Raw genomic sequence first — 18,025 nt, forward strand, 5'->3', positions numbered from 1 at the left:
ACAGTACATGAACACTTCAACATTAGAGTAAAGTACAGTGCGCAAAGAAGATTTTCTCTGGCTGAACGAAATATGAAAAGTGCAGTTATGATTTTGGGTAGAATAATAAACAATATTTATATAATTACCATATGAAATAGTGACGAAAGCAAATTTAAAGAATTTGTGGATGCTGCACGAATGTAATTATGAGATGTCAGAGTAGGGGCAAACAGTTTCAGGTGGGGGATATAATTAAACACTGTACCTTTTCTGAATATTTTTTGGATGGCAGCAATTAGAGCTTGTAGGTGACTTGGAAAGGTTTTACCCCATTGTGGATTTGGATAGGATTAGTTTGGAAAGATGAAAGAGTAATATACGTACTCGCAGAAATAGGACATTTTTTTTAATCCGCTGAGTTTCTAATACGGTTTATCACACCGATATTCGTAGATATTTTGTTACGTGCTACGTCCATGTCAGTTTATCGTTCAATGCAATACCTAGAAATTCAATTACAGGGGTTAATGCAGTGGAATGGAACAACTATAGGGAGACAGTAGACCTCCTATGTTTTAGCACTATTCGCAAGACGTCGGCGGTAATAAACACGCACTCTACCGATCGGTAGAAATATTACGTACCGGTACATGCACTCTATGTATGTCCTATAGATATTTTACTTCGTTGTACGTATTCTACCGATCGAGCTCGCAAGCCCGTTAAAGTGGTCTTACATAAAGTTTTGTTCTGCGGTCGTAAGTCTGTGAGTTACATAGGAAACACCGTCAGTTACTTTCCACAGACTGGTGGTTTATTCCAAGACATGCGGTTTCCCCCAATCACAAAACTGATCGTGGTGCTTGAAAGTAAGCCTGTATAGATACATGTACATCTGAGTAATTCCTCAGTAATCCAAACACCAATTGTCTATAGGGAACATGCAGTTCCATGAGGAACTCAATTTCGTGTTAATCACTGCACCAAGGTCACATGTTTCTTCAGGCACCTGGCCAATCCCTTCCAGAACTGTGTCGTTCTCCAGTACATCAAGATAAACTCTGTGATATACGGGTGACCCATCCCGGCCTTGCTTCATTTCCAGGCGGAACAGGACGGCAGTGGAACTAGACATTTCAATCATGAGGCTACTCACCTTGTTCTTATTAACAGGTAAGGGTAACTGTATAAATATTCTAATTTTGACGTAATACACGTGCCATTTGAAAAAAATCAAAAAAGTGTTAGGTTAGCCGTGTACAAGACATGACAATATGTGGGCGTAGACAGGGATGGCGCGTAGGCCTTTACGTACACGCACTTCCACACCAAAAGTATTTATCAATGGCCTTGACAACAAAAGAGTCACGATATTTTTTTTTGGTCTATTATTATTATTATTACTATACTACTCAAAGCATAAATTGATGAAGGAATTTGAACTCACAATGTACAAATGTTAACATACATTTTAATGTCTTAATGCTGAGCATAATCACACAAATATTACATATATTATTCCGGTTGTATGCATGGGTTTTGACCTTTTAGAATAACAAAATGCCCCAGTTCTCACCCGGCTTTTGGTTGAGCTAAAGCCCTATCATCTGTAAGGTTCTCAGGCTATATATACCTATATCAGCACACGTACATCATCCATTTTAGTATTACCGTTAACCTGACCTGGTTCAAAGGCCCGCCCACCCACTGTTGCCTTGTGTATCTGTGTCTAAAGAATATATCCCGTGATTTGAATAATCTTGTTTTGGAATATTTTCCTGAAATGAAATATAATCAGTGGTGTAGATTTGATGATAATTAAATGACAACACCTACATTCAGTATTTATGACACACATGCACTGCATAACTTGGCGCTAGCAGACATATCCCATTGGCAATATATTTAGATAGGGCTACCAAATACAGTCCAGTATCAGCCATTTCCAGTATCAAGAAGTCACCATACAGAACACCTTTCCCACCCACTGTAGAAACTGACATTGGCCGAAACTGTACTTACATATGCACGTGTGTATGGTAGGCTATATGCACATATGTAGAGTCGCGCGTTCGCATCCAGCTCTGGCTGTTTCGCCTGGGGCTTTTATTGTCAAGAGTTTCGTCAGGTATAGGCCTGGTAAAGGTCGATGATATACTCCGTGTACTCCGGTTTCAACGAAACCATTAACCACATAAATATCAATCAAGTAAGTCAGAAAGTCAGATAGGGCAACATAAACTGTATGTGTCTCAGCGTATTTGCTTACAACTAGAACAATGCGAAACATAAAATTTACATAAAATAAAATTAAATTATGTGATGTTAATCCAATTGTATCATGTCATTCAACTACACATAAATGCGATGCTCTTTTGTGTTTCTTATACTTTTCAGGATTATCTGGTCTTGTATTGGGTAAGTCACATATCATATCATCTCCTGGAACCAATTCCATGCACGAAGCCAGTTGAAATACGATTTCAGAACTTTTTTGGCGCCCGCAGAATGTTATGTTACGATACATGACTCAATAGTTCAACTTTCAGACGTCAGAGATGACTGTATTGTGGAATCGGCTTGTCTTCTGAAATCGGATGTTTTTGGAAATTTGTTGTTTCCGTTAAAAGCGCAGAGCAATACATAAATCATTAAATGCGATATTTTCACAGCATGTGAATGGGAATGACACTCCTGGCTTTACTTTTTTAAAGCTATCTCTAACAAAATACATGAAAAAAAAAACCTGATAGCAATACGACACACATAATGTATACCGGCTATTATGCCCAAACTTCATAAGTGTATATACTCTTTAATTAATCGTAATTAAGTTTTTAAAGTGTAACTGTTAACCTGTTGATATAATAACAGTACGAGAGAGTCATATATAACTCTGCCATGGGGTACCCGTTGTCTTCCAGCATCACGTGTCGAAAAGCCCTCTCCACGAGCCCACTTGGTCTGTTTCCAGTGTCCCTATGTTACCCGCCCGCAGGACTGTAGACTAGTAACCAGCAAATGTCACACGGTAAGAAGTCCCACTAGGCCTATACAGGAATGGGTATAACTTCTGCACCAAGGTAAACAATACGAAATGTCCAGTTAAAGGATACTTTACCTCAAATATAGCTGGTTTAAATTGCTGTTGACATTTTTACACAACGTTTTGAAATATTAGAACATCTAATCTGTTCAAATAATATGTTTTGTTCAAATGTTCAAATTTGGAGATGTATATTCTGTAAATGTATGGTTTTCACCATAAACTCTGACTAATCATGCAGTTATACACTTTTTTCTGAGTTACATATGGGAAAATATTTTGTCACTAAAAACAAAAAAAGACGTACAATGGAATCCTGTAGAAGACTGTGTTTGTATATTATAACTGTCTCTATAGATTAGACCATTTCCCTATGGCATTGTAGCTGTGCGTATATCACTTGTTTACACAAAGAACTTATTTCTTTACGTTCGTTTGCTTATTAATTCAGTGCAAGATTGAACAGACTGGTAACTACTGGAAATTAGGATGTGGAGAACATGTAAGTTATGGGAAAGCATAATTATGAAATTCCTAATTTTGATCATTTGAAAATTTTAACTTTCATTTCTTTCCGATGCTTTTTCATACAAAGCTCTTAATCGTCACACAGACAGTATCTTTTTATACAGCAGTTACGCCAAATCATTTATAATGTACAGTATGTATCACGTCCAAATAAGTGTGATTATACGCAGTCATTATATAACCCTTGTCGCTGTTTTCCATGTACAGCACTGCAATGGACAAGAGTGCTGCAGGACAAACCTGTGCAATGGACGACTAAGTAAGTACGTATGCACCGTTGTGTGGTCATCTAACACACTCTAATCACCTGAAAGTGATCCATCCCTTGATCCATATGTTCAGTGCATGAAACAAACAAGACAGACTATTTATAAACCCATACCTTTTGAGTCTTAAATTGATTTCAAGCGTGTGGTGTCTGACAACTTGTGCAACAGATGGCCTCACTTGCCTTAGATCTCTCCGTTGTCAGTATAACAGACATTCTTATAAAGATCATACGTGGGCTATTAACGAAAAAAATGATATGGAACAATGCTTTGAATTCGGCATATACATGCTTACTTTCCGTTTATATACATGTGCCATTCACATAGGAGAAACGTAAGGATAACGATCGTACGGGAACAACCCAGTGATGCTTCTTTATTTATTTATCTGATTGGTGTTTTATGCCGTACTCAAGTATATTTTTCTTATACGACGGAGGTCAGCATTATAGTGAGAGGAAATCGCACAGAGCCCAGGAAAAACTCATGACCATGAGCATGTTGCTGCCAGATCTCATGTGCGACCGGAGAGGAAGCAAGCATGAGCTGGACTTGAACTCAATGCGATCGCATTCAAGAGCGGTTCATGTCATAATGCTGCACTAGCACGCCTTGTAAGCAATGCACCACGGAGGCGCCGCCCAGTAATATTTGAGGAGCCTATAATAGTGCTGCAGGACAGCCAGTTAAATCATATATTAGAAGCAAAGTGACATGCCTGTATAAGAATCCTAATGGTATCGACGAAAGCAAATCCCAAATGAGAAGCAAACTGATATATATGTATATATTATATGTGAGAAGTGGTATATCGGTGAAGACAGATTACAAATAGAATAATTTCGTAAAATTTGGTAATAATAAAAACAAAGCCTTATGAGAGAAACCTATAATGATATCTAAGGTTTATTATATATGGGTGCATAAAACCCAGTGTCAAACATGAATGATAAGCTATATGATATCAAAAAGTCAAATGATATCAGAATCATAGCGATATGTAGGAAAAGGGAGGAGCCCACTGATATACTGTATGGTAAATGAGAAGCTCAGAAGAAACCCTCTAACGTACAAGAAGGTATAGTCGGCGTGCAGATATTGTTAACAAAATTCACCTATATTCTAAACCAGTCCTGTAAAACTTATATATATCTGCATTTGTATGGACAGCCTGTCCCAGCGGACAATACCCTGGGGCCGAGGACGGCACGTGTATTCCCTGTGGCCATTGTCTTGGTGGAGCTGCTTGTGACTCGGACGGCCACTGCCCCAATGGTTGTGAACCCGGATGGCACGGGATTGGTTGTGATCAGAGTAAGTTATTCTTCCATTGCCTGTTTCAATAATAGTTTACATGTAGTTAACATTCTTGGAATGTTACAGATATATCATAAATATGTCTCATCTAGTTTCAGAGGCCGACTTTGTGTTTTTCAAATAAATATGTTTTGCATAATTTAGTTGTTACATAGTTTCAGGGTATAACAATTCTCTTGAAAATCTGGATACAGAAAACACTTTATACGTATCTGTACAGTCATCAACACTGAATCAGCTTATTAAAGATGTCTTACATATTTTATATCATTTTTTTAAATTCATTTACAGATGAAGGTGTTACTGCTACACCACCGGCTAACTTAGGTAAGACAACATTCTACATGTATACATACACAAAGTGTACTACTACAATCTACCCCGTCAGCACCACTACCTAACCCAACCTCACCCCCCTACTTCCTCCATTTGTGTAAATCAAATCGAATGTTCTAAGCAAAGGGCCAGGCTGTAAACTAGGTTTTATCCATGTCACAATTTTTTTCTAATTTTTTAAAACTTGTTTTAAGAAGTTGGGGGCGGAGGCGGGTGGGGGGGGGGAGGGAGAGCGGGGCACTGATATTATAACAACATGCACAGCTAATAGTAGGAGGCATTATCTTACGCGTGCGCATGTATTTTATACAGGGCCATTTGCTATATTAAATGGAACAAAAGTTCTCTGCTCTAATCCAGCCATATTCCTTTACCACGCTTTAAATAGCGAAAGGCATTTTGCGTATATATATTTTCTTTCCGTATATATTTTCCGGACTGAATGATACAGTGTGAAATACCATGCAGTCAGGTAACGAAACAAATTAACATACACATCATTCTTGTCTAGAAAAGTTAATTTCATACCGCTGTCTTTTTTTCGTCAGATTGCCCTCCCGGTAGATATGGATCCGATTGTATGAGCTTCTGCTCTGGTCGCTGTTACCTTGGCTCTGTCTGTGACGCTGTGACCGGAGAATGTCCAGAACTGAACGGTGTCCGCTGTATACCCGGCTACCAGGGACTCAAGTGTGACCAGCGTAAGCATAAAAGGCAGTATGAGGCCAGACTAATGTGACACGGGAATTTCCCAACTGAAAGGGGTCTGGTTAAAGGTAGACAATGAATTGGCTTTGATATGTAACGAATTTTGAATCAGTTGTTTTGATGATTCATAAACCGAGTAGGCCTACACATTTCTTGAATGATTTCTCTTATTTATTCATTATTGGCTTTTTACCCCGAGTAATTGTTGGAGTGCATGGATGCGGAAAAAATGACTCATTCTAAGGAATTATGTGATTTGTTTTACCAAGAACTGGATGATACTGAGAAACTCCAGTTAAAACTTTAAAACTGTTAAGTTCAAAAACAGAACATCTTTTTATACGGTAGGTTAAACTGACGAATAAGCCCTAATTGAGCTTTTATGGAATGTACAGGTAAAATTTGAAATGTCCTGTCTCTTCTCTTTATTCTAGCATGTGACGCTGGTCGGTATGGCCCCAACTGTGTAAACGCCTGTTCGAAGAACTGCTACAACGATACAGCCTGCTATTCAGATAGTGGGTTTTGTCCAATTTTGGGAGCGGGGATGCCTAGGTGTAAATCAGGATGGGAAGGTTCATTCTGTCAACTAGGTAAATCACGCCACATCGTTATAACATGCATGTTATATCGTCTTCTCATTGTGGAAGAGATGTTCCAAGGATATATAATTACAATTACGAATAATTGCAAAACAATCGTCAACGCAAGTTCTTTAATCACTTGGTATCAGGCGAATATTTGCAGAATGTACATCATGTATGAGAAATAAGGCTATTTTCTAATGATGTTAGCAAATACAAAATGAAAAGCTCCATACAGTAGCATAGGGCATATACCGCACGCACATACCATCCAAGAAATCCGTGTATTTACAGATGCATTTCATCAGCAATAAAAAACCGTGTATACAATATCAAGCACTTTCAAGACATGAAGATGATTTGAAAATTTCCCAGATACCATACACCTTTTGTTGAATTTGTCACTGAATACTGCCGTCCTTTCCTTGTGTGTTTTTTTCCTACAGACTGTGAGCGGGGCCGGTGGGGTCAAGATTGTACGAATGTATGCAGTGCTCAGTGCTGGGATTTCTCACCGTGTGACGTCGTCTCCGGAAATTGCGAGCTTTTCCTCGGGAAACCGCGATGTGCTTCTGGCTGGTCAGGATACAACTGTGACACACGTATGTACAAAAACAATTATTGATCTTGTAATAGTCATCGCAGCAGTCACCACAAATGTTAATATATCGTGACCTTCGCCATTTACAGCAGCACAGTGATTTCCGCCGTCGTTAATTCTTTGTACCATGGAAGAGTATAGCGCTGAATCATGCTAGTCTCATGTGCTGCATCAATTAGTAGATTTTGGTAATAGTATTAGTAAGTCCCTGTTTTAAAGGCTCATCCATGAACCACGACGTGGTTCACCATCAGCGTAATTCCACGTGGATTTTTTTTTTCATCGGAATTGAACCACAACAGAGCTTTTTGACGATTTAGGACACTGTTACTTATTGTCTAATCATTATTGGTATCATACAGCAAGACGACCATCGTCACTTGAATCGCCACTATGCACGCATTCTACAGCCCTAATTCGGGCTCATCATCAGTGCCACAATTTTGAGATTTAAAACAGTGTACAAAGGGGTATCAGAATTCAATTATCTTCTGTTGTTTATCTGTAAAGTACACTTTAAAGCTGATTCAGTGATATCTGGTCTTTCCATATAGCGTGCCCACGTGGAATCTATGGCGAGGACTGTCTATACAACTGTAGCGGCCATTGTTACCATGGTGCCGCGTGTGACCGCATCACGGGTTTCTGCCCGGTCACTCATGGAGACCCTCGCTGCGCATCCGGCTGGCGCGGGGAGACTTGTGAAATTTGTAAGTTTGCTTGCTTATAATGTAGATATATAAGTCAACATGTTTAGCACATATGAAGAAATTGTTTGAGCACAACACTGAAGTTGAACATTTGTAAACAATTTATTCTACTGCACAAACACGCTAACATTGTAATATTGGGTTCAACTGACAGCTTGTCTCCATCCTATACTTAAATGACAAGGGATCCCTTTGTCCGTGTTTGTAACTTCTCTTCTTCATAAGCGCGGTATATTTTTCCTAATCCACGTGTAAAGGCGATTAGACAACATTTAATCCCTTTACTATTACATTACGTCAGAGTTTTTTGCATTCTGGTAGTTTGTATCCATTCTGTACGATTACAATACGCCAGCGTTTTGTCTATTCTGTTAGTTTGTGGCCACCCCATACGATTACAAAACGCCAGCTTTTTGTCCTTTCTGGTAGTTCGTATCCATCCTATACGATTACAATAGGCTAGCGCTTTGTCCATTCTGGAAGTTTGTATCCACGCTCTAATGTAATAAAATGTCAGCGTTTTGTCATGGCTGGTAGTATCCCATCATTGTAATGTATAATAACTTTGTCTCTACAATCTAATGTTATAAACATGTCAGAGTTTTTCCTGACTGGCAGCTTGTCCTCATGATCGGTACGGCGAGGACTGCGTTCAGGTATGCAGCAGTCACTGTCGGGAGGGCGGGCTTTGCGACGGCGTCACTGGGTTCTGCCCCCTTCTTCCTGGCCAGCCACGCTGTGAGGACGGATGGACAGGAGCCAAGTGTGATCAAAGTAAATTGGCTTGGAAATTTGTCTTAAAGTGTGTTCTACTGCAATGCCTTGCGGTAACTTTGAAACACATTAGGAAATGTTATATAGATAGAAATATTAACGAATGTTGTGTAATCACCAATAACGACAATCTATCGCTGCACAAGCCTCTCTCTTATACCAAAGACCATCAACCGCGTTATTGTAACTGGTTCGATGTTAAAACTCGGCAGTCGCCCATGCTGCATACGACATGTATTTCCAGAATTGTGGCCTATATTCCTAACTTTGTACTACACGCTGTATGCAAGAGAGCCACAACACATTTGTTTTCGTTTCGTATCGTAACTCTTTCAACCTCGTTACTGGAAGGTCCCAACACATGATATCAGTTTTTTTTACTTATTTCTCACGTAGATTTTGTAATTAACATGATAACCTAGCGCCCGTATTTCCCTTTACAATGTCTGTGATCAAATCAGTGTTCTTCTGACTTTATGTTACATGCTGTCACCTGCAGTGATCAACAACACTATAATGATACAACTAGGTTTTTGTTACAGTTTACAAATGCTGACATTTTTACAGTTTAACGCTGATTTTGTTACAGTTTAACGCTAATTTTGTTACAGTTTAACGCTGACTGTTACAATTTAACGCTGACTATGTATGACTTACAGTATGTTCGGGTGGTGAGAGCGAGGCGTGTGTGCAGAAATGTACAAACCACTGTTACTCTGATAACGCCTGCGACCCGAACACTGGCGTCTGCAGTCCTGTCGGATCTAACCCTCGCTGTAAGGCTGGATGGTTTGGGGAGCGCTGTGACAAACGTAAGTAGACAAGTTCAGAGACTGATGTGACAACCATGTCGTTTTGGGAATTTAAATGCTTTCCTCTGTAGCTGCATTGACAAACGCAAATCAACAAGTGCGGGGATCGTTGTGACAAACGAAAGCCATCTGGCCCAGGGGTCGCTACAGCACACTGAGTCTCATCTGGTCAGGGACCGTTGTGACAAACGAAAGCCATCTGGTCTAGGGGTCGCTGTAGCACACTGAATCTCATCTGGTCAGGGACCACTGTGACTAACCAAAGTCATCTGGTCCAAGGACGACCGTGACAGACAACAGTGATCTGGTCTAGGGACCGCTGTGACAGACAACAGTCATCTGATCTGGGGACCACCGTGACAGACAATAGTCATCTGGTCTGGGAACCACTGTGACAGACAACAGTCATCTGGTCTAGGGACAGCTTTGACCAACGCAAATCAAAAGGTCCAGAGACCGCTGTGGCAGACGAGAGACATCTGGTCCTCAGTGAAAAACCTCGTACGACGACTACAATGGCAAGCGTGTGTCATTTGGCCCTGGGATCTCTGTGAAAATGATAAGTCATCTGATTCTGGGAAAATCAGTCACTTTGGGGACATCCGACTGAGACAAATGTGTACGCCATCAGGCTTAGGGGCCAGTCTTGTCAGGTTCTAGCAAACGTTAGCCATATAGGATGGCCGTGACAAACATGTAACTATAGGGTCTAGGATTGCTGTTATTACGAACGTAAGTCATGAGGTTTACTGGTTTTCTGTGAAGAACGTAAGTTTTATAATTCTTGGATGTCTGTGACAAGCGTAAGTCATCTGGCTCTATAATTGCTGTGGCAAACGTACGTCTTCTAGTTCTAGGATGGCCGTGATAAATGTAAGTTATCAGGTTCTAGGATGGCTGTGACAAATGTAAGTCATCAGGCTCTAGGATGGCAGTGACAAATGTAAGTCATTGGGTTCGTGGATGGCCATGACATATGTAAGCGATCAGGCTCTAGGATGGCTGTGACAAACGTAAGTCATCAGGTTCTAGGGTGGCTGTGACAAACGTAAGCCATCAGGTTCTAGAATGGCCGTAACAAACCTGTCATAAGGTTCTAGGACGGGGGAGACAAACCTGTCATCAGGTTCTAGGATAACCGTGGCAAATCTGTCATCAGGTTCTAGGATGGCCGTGGCAAACCGATCTTTGGGTTCTAGGATGGCAGAGACAAACCTGTCATCAGGTTCTAGGGTGGTCGTGACACACCTGTCATTAGTTTCTAGTATGGCCGTGACACACCTGGTTGAGACCTTTGTATATTACACCAGATGTATTCCACTATCACTTTCTCGTTGAAAATGGCTTTAAAGTGTATCAGAATTGTCTCGCAATCAGAAGGAAAACAGCTGATTTAGCACTGCTTCTACATGGCAAAATGGTGAACTAGGAACGGAACATCGGAACAGATGCCTTCTCGGGTGGTAGAAATATCTCCCCTCTGATTGTTTAAAACTGAGAGCATGACAGCAAGTTCGATTTTCTCTGTTACGTTTATACATGTCCTTACTATACAGCGTGTCCACCCGGTTCTCACGGAGTAGACTGTCAACAAATCTGCACCGGCCACTGCTACCATGGGGCGGCGTGCAACCCTGTGGACGAGACCTGTCCACAACTGAACGGGCGGGCCAGGTGTGAGCCGGGATGGCAGGGTCCTAAATGTGACATGCGTAAGTGTTCACTAACAGACTAAAAATCATTGTCCATACTATCTCTTTGATACAAGCATTTATTACTGAACTGTTCTTATTTCAATCGTACATCTTGCATCACTATTGTATTCGTGTATATGTATCTCGAACATTACATTCTGAGCTCCGTGATCTTGAGTGATTTGTTATAGTTGTAGCTAGTACATATAAGGGTGCCTAAACACTCTTTAACAACATAATTACGATTAAAAGAAACTCTATTCAAGGGGTCTGTTGCAAATCTTCTCATAGTCTTTGCGCATTCCCTTAAATGCCTTCGAAATTTCCTCCAGCCAATGGAGCATGTTAAAACGGATCAAATGTTGCAAGACTTTTATTCCCTCAAAAACAGAAGAATAAGAAAACTGAAAACATTTGCGGTAGCGAAGGACAACATAATCTTGTTTACATTTTAACGTCAGTTGACGATAACCTGTATGTTTCCCGATAACCTAGACTGTGCTCCTCACACTTTCGGAGCCGACTGCAGCTCTCTGTGTACTGGGGAATGTTACAACAACACTCCATGTGACACAGTAACAGGCGCCTGTCCAAGCATACCCGGTCAACCACGCTGTAAGGCTGGCTATCACAACCCCTACTGTGAACAAAGTAAGTTGTGTGCCTCAACTCGTTTACTTTAAGATCCTTAGACAGAAAGGAAATGCCAGTTACTAACCAATCAACTATTTCGCCGTTTTTCTCTCGAGTTCAAGATTTGCACATCGCAAAAGTCTCCATCTATATATGCGGCTTGCTGCACACAACCCTAGCCATACTTTCCAAACATTTAAATATTTACATTAAATTTCATTTTTCTCAGTACGTTTAGTTTTCCTAAAGAAACTAGACCATAGAGCGATTCTTTAAAGCTGTTATTTACTCAGTTGAATTTATATCCTAATAGTTTATATATTGGGATACATTTGTGTCTTCAAAATACGTATTAAAATTATTTATTTAAATTTGATTGATGTTTAATTAAGTAGTCATAACTTAGGCGTTCAAATGATCAACTCCTTGGGTTCTTAAGCATAGGGAGTGAAAATCACATTAGTAAATTTATCGTAAGATAGATAGAAAATATATCTAAATATAAAAAAGACTTGGTGGAAATGCTGTTGTCCACATGAATATTTCGTCTTATCGGTATATTATCTACTCGGTAGCCTGTATAACTGGACGATATGGAGCAGACTGCCTGCAGGTGTGCTCTGGCAATTGTATCAACGGTTCCACGTGTAACCGAGAAATTGGACATTGCCCCATACCAGAGTCAGGGCCACGGTGCGAAGCAGGCTTCTTCGGTGAATCCTGCGAATGGGGTAGGCATTATTCTGAATCGACTCATTTGTTCCGTAAAATACCTGTAGTGAACATGGGTGTTGCCATTGCCCTGTACTAGAATAATGCCAAGGTTGAAGGTGGAATTCTTCGGTGATTCCTGCAAACGGGGTATTCATGATACTGTATCAAACATACACAGATTTAAACAGATCTACTCATTTAATCATTGAAATAACTGTATTGACCGTGGGCACCTACATTGGTTGTCTTCCCACAAAAACCTTTGTTTTCAGTTTTAACCTAACCAAGTTCCGGTTCCAGATCACGGTATTGCTGCTTCAGTGGACGTCTTGATCAGATTGTCTGGAAGTTTTTAGTGGCGAAAACGTTCTAGCCTTTAAAGTTTTGATTCGTAGGACATAAATTCCATTGGAACGTGTGGCTTAATTCCCTACCGTAATTATTCCTAGGGGAAAATAGGATGACTAAGCATGTAAATTGTCACGGTCGCAGTCTCAACGTAGAATTATATGGTTTTTTAACCCTCCTTTCTAATTCAATTCAAATACGCACTTAATGCTCACAAAACACCTTGAAAAGTATCCTCTCCTCTCCTGCCTTACGTGGGAAGGTCTGCCAGCAACCTGTGGATTGTCGTGGGTTTCCCCCTGGGTCTGCCCATGTTCCTTCAACCATAATGCTGGCAAGCGTCGTCTATATATGTAAAATATTCTTGAGTACGGCGTAAAACACCCATCAAATAAATTGAAAAGTATATTCCTTCTGTGTTTCATATCATCAGCCTGCAATCCTGGAACACATGGCGAGGACTGCAACCAACACTGTAGTGGCCACTGTTACCAAGATGTCTCGTGCGAGCCCATAACCGGAAGATGTCCAGCCGTGGAAGGTGTCAGGAAATGCGAAGCGGGTTACCATGGTGACAAGTGTGACATTGGTAGGATTATTTCAATTTTCCAAGCCATAACGCAGGCCACAAAGACAAAATCCGATCTGCACACAATAACATCATATGTAGAACTATAAATAACTGGGAATTCATGATGCCTTTAAATAGCATATAGAAGTTTCTCACACGAATATTTTCACCTGTATTATTATCCCGCATCAGAGTCGCCATTACATCCCCAACGTCACCAACGTTATCACTTTCACTCTGTGTCAAAAATAATCAGTGTTATTATTTTTATCATTTTGACAATTACTTTGCAGTTTGTGAAGGTGGCACGTTTGGTGAGAACTGCCAACAGAAGTGCGGGATGTGTTCTGGATCATCGTGTGATCCAGTGACCGGTGTGTGCCCAGGCGGCTGCCAGGCTGGCTACTCCCCACCCCTCTGTACCTCCACGACCCCCAGGCTGTAAACATAACAACCACCCAGCGAACGACACCCAAACACTGCATACTGTAAAACCACATCTTGTGTAATGTACAGTTTAATTTCATGTGTTGGAAATCCACCCACAAAGCCAAGCAATGTTCCTGATATTAGAATATATACTTCTAATTTGTATTTTTTCATAGCCCTGTTCCATTTTATAACAATTTCAGAGATGACAGATAAAGCTGGTCACACCTATTGGCAAAAACCTATTGGGTTATGAACGCTGCACTGCTTCCACGATAAGAATGTTGTATGGGACTGATTTATGTTTATTCATAGCTTGTTTGACGCCAAGAACGCCCAAGAATTTTTCACACGATGACAGTCAGCTTACCCATGCATGGGTACAGGAAAGCAGTATGTCCATATTGTAAGTCATCGACCCTTGACAAGCGACTGACGAATTTTCCTACTTGTGACATGCAGACTTTCGTGCATTACAATATTTGTTGAAAACAAACGTGAGACTGCGCAAACGAATGGAGCACTTATTGTTGCCATGCCCCATCAACAAAGAGGGCAGAGGCATCTGCAAATTCCAAGGCTTGGGTTGCACCCTATCCTGAGGTATCCTCCGCATAGCCGAGAACGCATGATGCCTGGTCATTGGAATTTTCGGCTGGACCATCCGTGGCGGCTAACAAGCGTCATTGTGAACAAAACATGTGATCCAGGCCAGAAATGTTGTTAAATGCACCATGTACTTGCTGCCAACAGCTTAATTATGAATGAACAAGATGACGAAAGTTTTAGTGAAATCGGTTAAGTTTTAATGAATCTAGATACCTTCAAAGGCTTGTGGCGTTGGCGAAGTGTATAGCACTCGTCGCATTCCTCCCTTCACGAGTTTGGCCCCTCTGTAACCCACGCAGGCCTTTATGACGCTGGCATCGTCTGCCGTTCGTTGCAAGCAATGGTTCGAGTCCCTGTACGTGTATTATATATATGCTACGGAAACTGATACACTGAGGGTTCCACGGTAGAACACGTTTTTGTCGCGGTCTAACTGACAAAAATCTTGTGCATCAAAGCACTTTGGTTTCCTGGAACAATGGAATATTGACTAGCTCCCTCGGACAGTGACGTCTCGTGATAAAATCCCGTCTTCGTATGCCTTACGGTCGTCTCCAGTTTTCATCGCCGACTCCATGGTCCGTCGCCCAGTGCCATCCAGTGACTTAACTACTTAACAATTTTTCATCCATGTGAGGACGGGGAGTCATTACGTGTGTATACATATCCTTACACCCAGTACACTGACTTGGATTAGCAATATTTAGATAAGCCATATTCATGGCTGCTCAACCTACAGGGACGAGCACCCTTGGAGACATGGTGCTGAACAGGTGACTGCCCTGTTATAGGCTGTAGGTTGAGCACCCATGAATATAGCGTATCCCAATATTCCTCAAGCGACAATCAGTGTACTCGGACTAACATATACTGTGTCTTCTTGTAGAAGGCCAATCCATGCCGCCACTGAAGTATCGTGCCAGAGACGCCAGACATGACACCCCACCCTGTCACATTATACTGACATGCAATGGGCTAGAGCGCCAGGTGAGGCATCAACAAGAGCCATTTCCAATGTATTTGGGCAACATATGTTTCCTGTAAAGGAGAAGAAAACTTAAAAACATGGCACTACAAGCTGAAAAGAACACATTTTTTTCTATCTGGTGGTGCCTGCTGCATAATTTTGCTACTTTTCCTCGCCATACACGTTAAGCCTGAATACGGTAAAGCTGGCATAAATCGCTAAGTCCATCGCATCCTCCATCTTTTACACCCTGTAATCCATACTGGGGGTGTGTTGCCTCTCAGCCAATGAGAGTCGTTAAAACTACTGGCTTGTTCGTGTAAACTCGGAACCAACGTCCAACACTCCGGTTTCCCGATCGTCAAGCGGAAAACGAACTGTACTGTTCACTAACCTCTGGGAAGAAGAGTTCTACGGGAAATGTACAAACTACACTTCGGTGGTTTCCGACGGCAATTCACCTCCTCACACAGAAGACTTCAGGACTAGTTCTTAGGCAACATGGAGTCGCCCACAGCGGATGTTGGCACAGGCTTTATTTATAATTTATCTCCTTGAGGAACATATTAGAATTTTTTTCTGACATGCACCTGCGAAGAAATGCATACTCTTCTCAATGGTATTTAACTGATATTTAAATTTTCCTCTCCTTTAAGGGATTTTGTACTTTAGTACATGGTATTAAGTAACACTGTAATCAAATAGTACCTTTTTAATTAATGCGTACACGCTGTAAAGCATCATCCACGCTATCCGTAGCTGGAGAGTGGCATCTTCATCCACCAGTAAAATTTGTAGTCTCGTAAATGGAACGAAAATCCCTCAACAGAATCTACATGTAAACGTTGTGACACTCTACCTTGAAACCTACATGATACAGCGTAGTGCATGCCACTTAACAGCGTTTTCCTTTCTGAAATCACAGGACAGAAAAATGATACACCCATAGAAAACCACGTTACATATGTATTACATGGGTATTCATTGTCAGCATTCCTATCACTAGTTTCCTATGAACGTGGGGTTGAAAAAAAGTTGCAAGAGAAGTTCGCCGAAGAATTCATACAATTGGGTGCATTTCTTGTTAAAAAAATAAATAATAAACATAAAGTATTGTAATTCATCGTAGGGGTACACCCTAGACACACTTTGCTTGATTCTTAATGATTCCTTTGCTTTAGATTGCAAACAGAACTTTTGGTGAAATGTAATTTAAACATTAGCATCAAAAGTACCATATCGCTGACAATGCATCTTTACAGGTCAAATTTTATGTGAAGTACAGCTGTTAGTTTTGGATATAATTTTTAAGTGGTATCTTTTTTTTTAATCCAATTAAAGTGAATAGCCTAAGAATCTGTAGGCAATTTCAACTTATTTTTGCTCAGTGGATTGTCAATCCTTTATGATTCACCACACACTGCCACACGTGAATTATGTCTTTTCATTGGTGTTAACAGGCAGATTTTCACATCTTAATCTTCACCTACTTTCTTTGCTAAGAAGACAGGCAAACTAAAAACCACAATTAAATCTGGGCCTGGGAAGTAGAAATACTTCCAATATTTTAGAATGCTTGAGTTACTAATAGCAATGATTAATGAAAATTATTCATTTTATTGCTTGGTGTTAAACACTGTACCAAAAAATATTTCACATTTGTGATCACTGTCTGGATTATGGATGCACAGCAGTCACAGCTTGGTAATATACCCATTTAAAGGCCCTAGAAATACACACAAAGAGGACACTGATTGTTAAAAATACATTCACTTTGAAGTTTAAAATGTGTAATTTAATATTTCTTTATTAGTAATTATTTATTTGATTAGTGTTTTACACCATACTGAACATTTCACTTATTAGACAGCGACCAGGAATATGGTGGGAGGAAACCAGGCAGAGCCCTTGTTAGTAAACGAAACGCCTTGTTAGCAAGTTGCATACTTAGCAAAATATCATACGCACACAAAAAAAGCTGTATTTGAAAAGGATGTTTGATTAAAATGTTAATTGTCTTGGACTAAAGTCGAAAACCCGCAGACTACGAATAAAGAATGGTATGTTGGTGTCAAAATTTCAGCTGATGCATAAACTGACTTGTCCAGGGTATCTCATCACACTGGTGTGTGATACAAAAGATTTCAAATTGCTCGCCTTAAAGTGTTTAATTTCAAGACACAAATATTTTTTGGCGAACACTCTAGTGATCCCCATTCACTTCATAAAGGATGGCATCAAACAAACTGATACATTTCATAACACATGAATGAAGGTGACCACCATAACGTAACAAAGATGTTTTATGAAAGAAAAATATGGAAACTTTTAACAAGGAAATCTGCCACAGGCCGATAGCCCTGTGTAATAGCAGGAGATGCACGCAAGTAGTT

The 18,025-nt window shown here is 40.5% G+C and overlaps 1 protein-coding gene across 1 annotated transcript; it reads left to right on the forward strand.

Annotated features, from left to right (window-relative positions):
- Window positions 1-1,124: 1,124 nt before the first annotated feature.
- On the forward strand, window positions 1,125-14,177 carry LOC135473496 (multiple epidermal growth factor-like domains protein 11). The gene is made up of 18 exons (XM_064753347.1): window positions 1,125-1,155; window positions 2,380-2,400; window positions 2,907-3,013; window positions 3,480-3,530; window positions 3,764-3,815; window positions 4,996-5,139; window positions 5,434-5,469; window positions 6,027-6,179; window positions 6,621-6,779; window positions 7,217-7,372; window positions 7,926-8,081; window positions 8,700-8,855; window positions 9,515-9,667; window positions 11,224-11,379; window positions 11,857-12,012; window positions 12,570-12,725; window positions 13,490-13,645; window positions 13,921-14,177. The coding sequence occupies exons 1-18, from the start codon at window positions 1,125-1,127 to the stop codon at window positions 14,070-14,072; spliced, it is 2,151 nt and encodes a 716-aa protein (XP_064609417.1). The 3' UTR covers window positions 14,073-14,177.
- The last annotated feature ends 3,848 nt before the right edge of the window (window positions 14,178-18,025 follow it).

The sequence above is a fragment of the Liolophura sinensis genome, chromosome 8, assembly GCF_032854445.1.
Source record: "Liolophura sinensis isolate JHLJ2023 chromosome 8, CUHK_Ljap_v2, whole genome shotgun sequence".
Classification (NCBI taxonomy): Eukaryota; Metazoa; Mollusca; class Polyplacophora; order Chitonida; family Chitonidae; genus Liolophura; species Liolophura sinensis.